Source organism: Silene latifolia, unplaced genomic scaffold, assembly GCF_048544455.1.
Source record: "Silene latifolia isolate original U9 population unplaced genomic scaffold, ASM4854445v1 scaffold_220, whole genome shotgun sequence".
In the NCBI taxonomy this organism is placed as follows: Eukaryota; Viridiplantae; Streptophyta; class Magnoliopsida; order Caryophyllales; family Caryophyllaceae; genus Silene; species Silene latifolia.
The window spans coordinates 130,737-142,449 of NW_027413174.1; the positions used below are offsets into that span (position 1 = coordinate 130,737).

Genomic DNA, 11,713 nt, shown 5'->3' on the forward strand with positions numbered 1-11,713 from the left:
CATGCAAACAATATAATAAAATAGAGAAGAAATCACCCTTACATTGTAATTTCGGTTCTTATGGGCACAAGTGAGTCCTCCTACTCACTTGTTCTTGAGCTCTCCAAATGGAAGAACAAGGATTCAAGAGTAGAATCCCTCCCAAAAGCATATACCCAAGGAATACATCTTAAAGACTAAAATAATATGATCTAGTATTAAAATTAGTCTTACTTAAAAATATGACACAAAATGTTTTTGTACTCTCACATATTTCGGTTGAGAGAAGAGGAATTTTGTGATTTATTTCTCTAGAAATCTCATAAGATTGTAGAGAGCATTTTATGAATTTTCTTACACTAGAAAATTAGATAGGAAGATTGAATGAATAAATCAAAGAGAAAAGCTCACTTTTCTTTTCTTGTGGAGTGGCCGAAATTGCCTTGGGTAGAATGCCCAATGCATTTCATTTTTGCTCTTCTCTAAAAGGTAGGTGTGCAAGGCTACTAATTAGATATGATAATTGTGTTTTCCACTCAAGGTAAAAACACAATACATCTCTTACACTCCCTTCTCATTTTCGGTTTTTAGACATAAAATGGAGAATCCATTTTATTTTTGTCATTTGTCAAATTTGTCACATGTGACATGTTACATGACATGTCACAATGTAATGTATTTTTAACATATTAAAAATCAACATACTCATAAAATATGTCATTTACAAAATCGACTAGTAATTCGTAATTACTTGTACCAAAAATGTTTCCAAATTATAAACTACAACATTCTGTATTTATAATAATTTATTCATTCCGATTCAATTGTTTCTGTAAACAATAATTTCATCCAAGTAATAAAATAATTCGATTACTTAGACCGTGTCTTATTTAATCATATTTACAATAAGATACGTAAATTATACTCACAAAATCATCCGTCAATTTTAAGTAATTTAATTAACTCGTATCGATATACGATCAATTAAATAATCAATTAAGAGTATTTCCCTATAGGTATGACCTAAGGGGATCAGCTGATCACCACCGTCGCACTGACGTAATGTCAAACTCTAGTCGACCAATCATTACCGATATGTGTGGACCAGTTGATTGTCGTAAAATATTACATCCCACATGTATTCTTAAAATGAGATTTAATAATGATATTGAAATCATGTAATCGCACTATTGTTGAGGACACATTTCCCAACAATCTCCCACTTGTCCTCGACAAGTGTGCGTCACCAATTCTCTTGTCCTATTACTATCTCCCACTCAATGCAAGGTGTCTTTCGGGTCGTACTTGCAAGTGATCATATCTAGAGTGGTTTCCTCGATCCGGAGAATAAGCGATTGACCGGATTTATCCACTCGGATACCTTCCGAGCGTGGCCACGCATTTCCGATTCATTACTCCTCGAGTGGCCTTGAGATATTGTTTTAACCCTTACAAGGGGATGGACAATTCCTATCGCACTCATTCCCTTCGACTAGCCACAGCCATCATAACCCAAAATATGCCCATTTGACCCCATTTACGAAGGTCGTAGTAACACAAATCAAAGTTAATCTGAAACTGAGCCATCTTAGGTGAATAGTCTTTAGTCAAAAGAATCGACTCATTTGAATACTATAGCAGCTCTCGCCACGACCAGGCTATATAAATTTGCCAGAACTCTATAAGCGGTCATTAGGCCCGACAAAAAGTTCCTAACTGTCTGCCTATGTGATCGACTAGTCATCTCACATGACTCTATGGCACTTGAACTTGCCATCAATCGCATCACACTCTAGTCACTTCGAGACGTCACCTCATACAAGTGACTATGGGCGAATACCATGCTAATCCGTGTTCACTTTAACGGGGTTCAATTGTCTCTACAACCCGTTTGGATGTAACAAGGTATAATAAAAGAGTTTTAAAGTAAAACTCAAACGACAAATGCGATTATCACATGTGAATAGTCAATGCTTGATTACTATTTCATGTTCTATAATCTAATTTGATCTTGTATGTAGTTGTTCATTTCAATTCAATTGAAATGACATGACTCATCATGTTTAGCCTATGAGAAGGCTTTGGTTAGTAGGTTTTATCAACTTCTTGTACCTTACTCAACCTTACTACATATTCGTTTTCCTTTGTAATGTATACATTTGCATCACAAAACTTTCTGAGTACGTGTCGAGATCCAATCAAGACATAGGCCCTCTTAGCCTAATAATAGCTCCCACTGGTTTCACAGTGTGTGGGACTCATCCTCTTGCACATCTCATGATTGCAAGTGTACTCAATTTCCGTTATAAATATCTCTTATTGTTCTTTATTGCCTAGAACGATTCTAGAAAATCTACTTCTTAATTATTATAGCCACAATGGTATCTTAACCATCCTAATGTGTTTTGATTATGGTTTTGTCGGAAACCATGCGCAACCTCAATTGTCAATTGTCACTTGTGTAACACCCTTACACAAAATTGCATCATAAACACTTTGCTATACTTCCTTAATGCTTCTGCATGCACTTAAGGGTAATCTTTATATATACTAGGTAAAGATTACTTAAATTCGATTTTTGAAAAACAATTCATCATACTCAAAGTATATGAAGTGTTATACATCATTACTCATTTAATTGATCCGGCAGCGGAAGCAAATGGAATCAATCAAATATGTTCAATTTAATTGAACTAGTCATGAATCTTATCAACATAAGACTTCTTACTGACGCTAATATCATGTGGATTTATCTTCATAAATCTGGATATTAAAGATGTATTATAATACTCCAAAAGTCTTAAATCATTCTTGATGATCAATATGTCATCCACATATCGGACTAATTAAAATTTCCGTAACTCCCACTAAACTCCATGTATAAACACAACTTCTCGAGTTGTCGAGAAATGTTTTATCACATGATCCAAAATGTTGATTCCAACTCATTGATGTCCTACTTAAGACCCTCTCTTAAGTTTCACATTATCTTAGGATTGCAAGAATCTTCAAAACTCAAGACATGTATTGAATACATTCCTTCTAATTGAAGAAGTGGGTTTTAGATTCTCTCGCTATGTATTTCATAATAATGAAACACAATCCCTAAGATGATCCAAATAGGCTTAAGCATTTCAATTGGTGCAAAACCCTTTGCAACCAATCAAACCTTGAAATCTCTCTTTATTAGTGCAAAACCCTTTGCAACTAATCAAGCCCTTTTATTTCGGATTTTCATGGCTCTAAGCCTTGTGTTGAGTTGTGACTTGAACACTCTTATGTAAGTCATATGTTCATTACTTTCCAGAAGTAATCAACTTGAATCAAACAATTTCTTTGTAAGTTATAAGCTCTTTACTTTCTTAAAAGTAGCAAGAATTCATCATTTTTAGCAAGTGACGAATTTAACCTCCTAGGTTATTGAAGAAACAATGTCTTACACAAAAACGTCTCATGTAGCCAAGAAAGACCAGTTTCTTGTGACATAACATTCTCTGTGGCATTCTTTGTGGCTCTTGAATAATTTCTCCCACTCTGTCTTCTAAAAATAAACTTGTATTTTAGAAAGACAGCTTCACAAGCCACAAACCCGTCGTACTCGTGATAATGGAAAAGGAAAAATGAGCATTTGTTTCTTGTGAAAGCTTACAAACATGGTACCCTTACCATTTCATATCTCATATGATACGATTTAGTGGAAAAATAATTTAGACAAAAATGATAAAATCCCCAAAAGGATCAAGTAACTCAAAGTAACTTGATTGAAGTCCAAACCATATCGAATAGCGTTTGATTTCTTATCCAACCACACATTATTCCATAATGCGTGCTAAGAGAGATTAATTTGTGATACTATATCACATTTCCTTTGGCTTATATCAAAGTCTTCACTTTGATAATCCCATCACGACTAAATCGTGATTCCTTGAACTCTTGAACTTCTTCAAAGATTTCTCTATTTACCTTATTAAGTAAACACACTAGTGTTAACTTAAATCGTTGGTAAAAGATGATGATCAACCTATTTTGGATCGATGATTTATAACCTCGATCTCCTTTTCAACCAAAAGGCACGAGACATCTTGCTTTGAATACAAGATACGCATATACCACTAACAATCTAATGGTTTCAAGAGTACTCGATAACTCTTTGCGTTCATCATTCCAAAATTTAAGGTTTAATCTTGGGTTACCAATTTGAATCTTACATCATCTACATGATATGTCATTCTAGTTTGGTTTAGAATATAATCACCTTGATAATGGGCTAGCCATTCATCAAATCGTGGTGTATAGGGTCACAAAAGTGAAAACCTCTTTTGTCTCTTAACAAGTTTATATTCTTATTTAGAGTTTATGCACTTAATAATCACAATTAAGTACCACTTTAAATCCAAAAACTAGATTGAGTACACAATTACTCTATCTCTCGACTTCATTGTTGCTAGTCGTCATATTCTAATCATCCTATGTATCAAACATAATGATGAAAACCACCACCGGTTTCTAATATTGACGAAGTAATACTAGCAAAATTTATGTTTAATCAAATAAACATTTTTAAAGAAGAAGCTCCCATTAGATGTCCCACAACTAACTTGTTGATTCTTCAATAATTTGGGGTAGTTTCCTTTCTCATGTCCAACATTTTAAGACAATGGAAACTTTATCGGTCGGGATTGATAGGTTTAGTATCGTTATTCTCAACAACTTTACCTTTAACATTACCTTGTATCAATACCATTATTATCTTTACTTCTTGAACCTCGTTCTCATCTTAACGGTTTAAGAGAATGCTCCCACTCATTTCAATGAGTCTTTGCTTTGAGAAGCAAAATTGAATGAAGATTACTCTTCATTTGTTCGTTTTAGTCTTAAAAACTTTCATTGAAGTGGTTGCGTTATTTTGGTCAATTACGAATTCTTGACAAAACTAATTACCAAAACAATTTATCGCTTTGATGTACTTAATGCATTTAAGTACATGGAAAAACAATCCATTGCAAGTAGATGTGTTAGTCAAGAATCAAAAACCTGTTTGATAATGAATAACTTTAATCTATACTCTATACAAGAGATCCTTAGCAATGGTTCATTCGAGGTCTTTAGAAGAAAATTCATATTTTGTCTTTAGTTACGATATTTTAATGGAGATTTGAATCAAAAACGAAATGATATCGTATATGAATTGTGGTAAAGAAATAGAACAATATAATAACGGAATAGTGGAAAACTTAACATTCATCGTTTTATTAATACTTGTAAATAACAAGTAAAGCATTTACATAGTGACCTCTACCCAACTATGATAAATGATTCCAAGACCCAAATTCATATTAACTTGGGCACGGTATGGCCGATGAAACCCTTATCAATATAACTCGGTGGATTAACGCTTTAATCGATTCTACTTTTAGAACTCTTGGTCGATAAAATTACTCTAATATTTATCTATAGCCCGGAACACATGCAACTACGGTCGCGAATACTTCCGTTGAGCTCAATCCAAATTTCGAATAAGTGTGTCCATGATCCAAATCCACATCAACTTGGGCACGGTATGGCCGATGAAACCCTCATTAACATGAACTCGGTGGATTAACACTCATCACCCACTTCCCCTACGTAACAAGGTTTGTACCCCGGTAGGGCCGAGTGCACTCCCTCACGAAATAGGTTTTCATGGTTTCTACTATTTGGTAAGGCTATGTCTCAATTAATTGTTTTAGCGAGAGGTCATGTCAATTTATTATCTATCACGTTTTAAGTGAACTAAAGCGGTGAACTACGATAATTCTAATTGACACGGTCGATAAACTCGATAAGACAATGCATGTTTAGTTATGGCGATTTAGCGATGCATGTGACATAAAATAAAATGCAAGCATAAAGATAAATAAATCCTAGTATGGCCTTTCCTAAAATAGAAAAACTATTAATCTATTACATATTCGGAAACCAACTCCATTGGTCCCTTGAACTTCGGTTGTGGCACGCATCTCGAGGTAACACCGTCTTTATGTATCGCCATTCTTGAAGTAATCCGTCTTTTGGAACTCCGGAATGAATAAAATTACATAATAAATTACATAATTTCCTATTATACATTTGTAACTAAAATAAAATAAATCTATTAAATTACAAAACGGTGATACGAGATCACAATAAAAATTACAACCGAATCGATATTCCCATACATTTCGGGAAATACCAATTAAAATCTAAGGCCATACTAAGTAAAATTACATAATTCAAAATTACATAAATTAAAATTATGACAATCATAAAGAAAAATGCAGCATTACAATATGTATGAACATGCTCAATTTTTATGCTAAATCGCCTTTTAATTAGCCAATATCGTATATTACTCGGTTTTTACGGATTTGCGTGATTTCAACATTTTATAATCACAAAAATGCATAAACTCATATTTATGCATAAGTTAATTACCCTAACCTCTTAGGACTCAAAATATAGTCTCCACTAGTAATTTGACCATAATTAACTTTTATTTACAAAATTGTTCATAATTGGACCAAAAATTACACAAATAAGCTATTAAACTTCAAATAAATCTAAAAATTTCAAATAAATTCAAAATTTGAAATTTAAATTCATGAACATTCTGGAAAAATTCCATGACACTCATAATGTTCAAAAACTTAGGTTAAAAATTTCGAAATTTTTCCGGAAAAACAATGTTGCGGTTTATCGATTTTAATAAAATAATCATAAAAAATATGGAAAAATTATTTTCATTAACTTTTCAATTTTAGATCTGAAAAATATAATAAAATGCAACATTTGACGTTTTTCCTAAGTCATAGATTATGTTTTTATTAATTTTCACTAATAATGTCACTATTTATGCCATTTTTCTTCAAAAATTCATAAATCATGCAAAAAGACTTCTTTATAGCCAATTATTTTACACACATCTTGTGAAATTGCATGTGACAACATATTAATTTTCTATGACCAGATTCGAAATTTAACTCATATTAACCTATTTTTCACTTAAATCCGAATTTAATAAAGAAAAATCCATTTTTCGAGCATAACAAGTCCAAAAATTATGAAAATTTACAGGTTATCTCAAAATATTATATGTGACAACATATCCAAAAACCAAGTGAAAATTCGAAGTATAGCTATTTTTAGACCAAAAATGACATTTTTACTCATAAAATCATATTTAAATGTCATTATTATAAAATATGAACAATAAAAATCCGAAAAATTAACCAAAGTATCCTAAAACACTTTAGGACCAGAAATATTAACATGCATGCAATAATTTCGTGATATATCATAATAACACAAATTTTACAAGTTTTATTTGTTATTCATATAACTCGGAAAAACTTTTAACCAATTTGCATGCAAACAACCGTGGCTCTGATACCAATTGAAGGAAATGTAGATCTATATACATTTTAACATACTCATATATGTCTAAAATTAATTTGTCATAAAATTAAATACGGATTTTATGCATGCAAACAATATAATAAAATAGAGAAGAAATCACCCTTACATTGTAATTTCGGTTCTTATGGGCACAAGTGAGTCCTCCTACTCACTTGTTCTTGAGCTCTCCAAATGGAAGAACAAGGATTCAAGAGTAGAATCCCTCCCAAAAGCATATACCCAAGGAATACATCTTAAAGACTAAAATAATATGATCTAGTATTAAAATTAGTCTTACTTAAAAATATGACACAAAATGTTTTTGTACTCTCACATATTTCGGTTGAGAGAAGAGGAATTTTGTGATTTATTTCTCTAGAAATCTCATAAGATTGTAGAGAGCATTTTATGAATTTTCTTACACTAGAAAATTAGATAGGAAGATTGAATGAATAAATCAAAGAGAAAAGCTCACTTTTCTTTTCTTGTGGAGTGGCCGAAATTGCCTTGGGTAGAATGCCCAATGCATTTCATTTTTGCTCTTCTCTAAAAGGTAGGTGTGCAAGGCTACTAATTAGATATGATAATTGTGTTTTCCACTCAAGGTAAAAACACAATACATCTCTTACACTCCCTTCTCATTTTCGGTTTTTAGACATAAAATGGAGAATCCATTTTATTTTTGTCATTTGTGATATAGAATTAGTAGGTTTTAGGCGAATTCTATAGGTTAGAAATTATGCAGCGGAATTGTTATGATCTGACTGTGGAATTGACGTAAAAACAGCGAACTAAATAGGCAAACAGAAGGTAAAAACGTGAATTGACAAAAGAACAAGATAGATAAGTGAATCTCGCTCAATACCTCGCAAGGTAATCACTCGAAGCACTCAGGGTAACCTCGCAAGGCCTGGTTCGTGTATCTCGCAAGAATGACGAATAAAGCATAAAACTGGAAGTTTTATTGTATTTCTGTAATCTGAATATTATTAGGTTACAAGGCTTTAATTTATAGTAACCTAAAACCTAATCATACTTGGACAACAAGCAAACTAGTTTCCTTAACTAATTAGGAAACAAATAATCGGAAAAAAAAGAACAACTAAGACTTGACTAGGATTAGGAAATATTAGGCTTTCCTAATTTTATTTGTAATAGATTAATTAGCTAAATAATACTAATAATTTGGACCAGCTAGTACACCTACACGGTTGGATTAACCGTGCACTTCTGGGCCTTTATCCACCCAAGTGAGCATCGTCAAATAACTTGACCCAATCTTGAAGCCTTCGACCAAATGAGTTGCATTTCGACTAAGTAGCACTTCATTTTCAGTTAATGCTCCTGCATCATTCTCTCCCTCTTTTTGAGAATTTGACCTCAAATTGTCGTCGTCGAGATATGGGGACAGGTCACCAACATTAAACGTTGCACTCACACCACCGTACTCACTTGGTAATTCCAACTTGTAAGCATTCGAACCGTAGCATTCTATGACCTTGAATGGGCCATCTGCTCGCGGCATCAACTTGTTCTTTCGCTTAGCTGGAAAACGCTCCTTCCTTAAATGAAGCCACACGAGATCCCCTACTTTGAACACGGGCTGTTTTCGATGCTTATTGGCCTTCTCTTTGTATTTAGCATTCGATTTCTCAATTTGGGCTCTCACTTGCTCACAAGTCCTTAGAAATGTAGCCTGCCTCTCCTTTGCTTCAAAGCTCATAAGGTCTTTCTTCGGAATTGGAACTAGATCAATAGGCAAAAATGGATTAATGCCATACACAATTTCGAATGGAGCACGCCCGTAGTCACCGATGGAGTCCGGTTATACGCAAATTCAGCATGTGCAAGTTTAGTATCCCAATCCTTCGTAGTCTTGCTCACTAGGCCACGCAATAAACTCCCCAAAGTACGATTAGTGACCTCCGTCTGCCCATCTGTTTGAGGATGGTGCGAAATCTTGAACAAGCAACTTTGTACCCATCAAACGCCATAAAGTCTTCCAAAAATAACTAAGGAACTTCACATCACGATCCGAGACAATAGTAAGGGGAATACCGTGTAAACGAACTACCTCCTTATAGTACAAATCAGCAACATTCGTAGCATCATCCGTCTTGTGACAAGGAATAAAATGAGCCATCTTTGAAAACCGATCAACAACAACCATGATCGAGTCTTTACCCCTTTGTGTTCGTGGCAAACCAAGTATGAAATCCATGCTCACTTCGCTCCAAGGCTGTTTTGGCACGAGTAAAGGCGTGTCTGACCCTTTGACAAACGAGCTCTTTGCTTTCGACACACAACGCACTTGCCCACAATTTCTTGGACATCCTTACTCATCTTGGGCCAATAGAAATGTTCACTTACAATGTCATAAGTCTTATTCGAACCGAAATGACCAGCCAAAGCTCCTCCGTGAGCTTCTCTAATAATCAACTCCTGAATGGACCCTTGTGGAATGCAAAGGCGATTTCCCTTAAACAAAAATCCGTCTTGCATTGTATAAAGTCCAGTAGGTTCAATCACCTCTTTAGCAAACGCCGGATCAGCCTTGTATAATTCTTTAATATGCTCAAAACCCAACAATCTTGCATCTAATTCAACCAACAAACGAGTGTCTTCGGATAACGCATCGGCTACAATATTAGAATTACTGTTTTGTACTTGGATGAAAACGTGAATGATTGTAAAAACTCGACCCACTTCGCGTGCCTTATGTTCAATTTTTGCTGTCCATGAATATGTTTAAGAGCTTCGTGATCAGAATGTAGCACGAATGGTTTTGGACGCAAATAATGACTCCAATGCTCCAATGCTCGTACAATAGCATAAAACTCTTTGTCATAGGTTGAATAGTTCAGCCTTGCACCTCCAAGTTTCTCACTGAAATAAGCAATGGGTCGTTTCTCTTGGATCAACACGGCACCAATCCCAACGCCACTCGCATCACACTCGACTTCAAATAATTTCTCAAAGTTGGGCAGCGCTAAAACAGTCCGAACACAACTTTGTCTTCACTTCTTCAAATGCCTTTTGAGCACTCGGAGTCCAAACAAACTCCCCTTTCTTGGTTATCTCGGTAATTGGAGCCATAATTGAGCTAAACCCCTGGATAAAACGTCTATAAAACGATGCCAAACCATGAAAACTACGGACTTGATCGTGGATTTAGGCACGGCCAGGCTTGAATAGCTTCGACCTTGGATGGGTCCATGCTTACTCCTTCTTTTCCTACAATGTAACCAAGAAAAACAACACTTGACACCATAAAAGTGCACTTTTCGAGCTTACCATACAGCTTCTGCGTTCTCATGACTTCAAATACGGCTCTAAGATGGAGCTTGTGCTCTTCTTCATTCTTGCTATAGATGAGAATGTCATCAAGATAGACAACAACAAACTTGTTAAGGAACGGCCTTAACACTTCATTCATGAGTCTCATAAACGAACTAGGTGCATTACACAATCCAAACGGCATGACAAGCCACTCATACAACCCCCATTTCGTTTTGAAAGCGGTCTTCCACTCATCCCCTTCACGAATCCGCATTTGGTGGTAGCCACTCCTCAAATCCAGTTTAGAAAACACACATGAACCGGATAGCTCATCTAGCATATCATCAAGTCTTGGCATAGGAAAACGGTATTTAATAGTGATGTTATTCACGGCTCTGCTATCTATACACATTCGCCAAGTTCCCTCTTTTTTTGGTACCAAAAGAGCTGGTCTGACACACGGACTCAAGCTTTCTTTCACATATCCTCTGTCTATCAGTTCTTGCACTTGTCTCTGTAATTCCTTAGCCTCTTCAGGATTACATCGATAGGCTGGTTTATTAGGTAACGAGCCCCGGAAGTAAGTCAATTTGGTGCTCAATCCCTCTCTTCGGTGGTAACCCATCGGGTAACTCGTCGGGAAACACATCACCGAACTCAACTAATAACTCCCGAATCCTCGCATCATTACTCTCCATTTTTGTCACCTCTCGAACAACCGTAGGTATCTTTGGTTCCCCGCGCCACAACCTCCTCGGCCTCGTTTGCATCTAAAAACAAACTGTCTTTTGCAATAGGTTTGTTATATTTGGTTGGTGACAATGGTTTCAAATGATACTTAGCTTTCCCTTTAGAAACAACATAAACATTACTTCGTCCGTCATGTTCCACCTTCCTATCATATTGCCACGGTCGCCTTGCAAAATATGGCAGGCATTCATCGGGATTACGTCACATAATATCTCATCTTTATACGGTCCCAATTGCAAAGAAATTAAAGCCTGTTTCTTTACCATAACCCCATTATTCCCATCAAGCCAAT

At 35.2% G+C, this 11,713-nt stretch overlaps 1 protein-coding gene across 1 annotated transcript; it reads right to left on the bottom strand.

The window, feature by feature from the left end:
- Positions 1–8,129: 8,129 nt before the first annotated feature.
- LOC141638863 (uncharacterized) lies at positions 8,130–9,535 on the bottom strand. The gene is made up of 3 exons (XM_074448053.1): positions 9,316–9,535; positions 8,813–9,138; positions 8,130–8,183 (listed from the first exon to the last, which is right to left on the bottom strand). The coding sequence occupies exons 1-3, from the start codon at positions 9,533–9,535 to the stop codon at positions 8,130–8,132; spliced, it is 600 nt and encodes a 199-aa protein (XP_074304154.1).
- Positions 9,536–11,713: the final 2,178 nt, after the last annotated feature.

Coding starts and splice junctions, on each gene's coding strand:
- LOC141638863 (XM_074448053.1), bottom strand. CDS start 9,535: ATGGCTCATTTTATTCCTTGTCACAAGACGGATGATGCTACGAATGTT. Junction 9,139..9,315: donor AAACAGATGGGCAGACGGAG/GTCACTAATCGT, acceptor CTATTGATCTAG/TTCCAATTCCGAAGAAAGAC. Junction 8,184..8,812: donor GTGTGAGTGCAACGTTTAAT/GTTGGTGACCTG, acceptor TTGCCTATTTAG/TTCGCTGTTTTTACGTCAAT.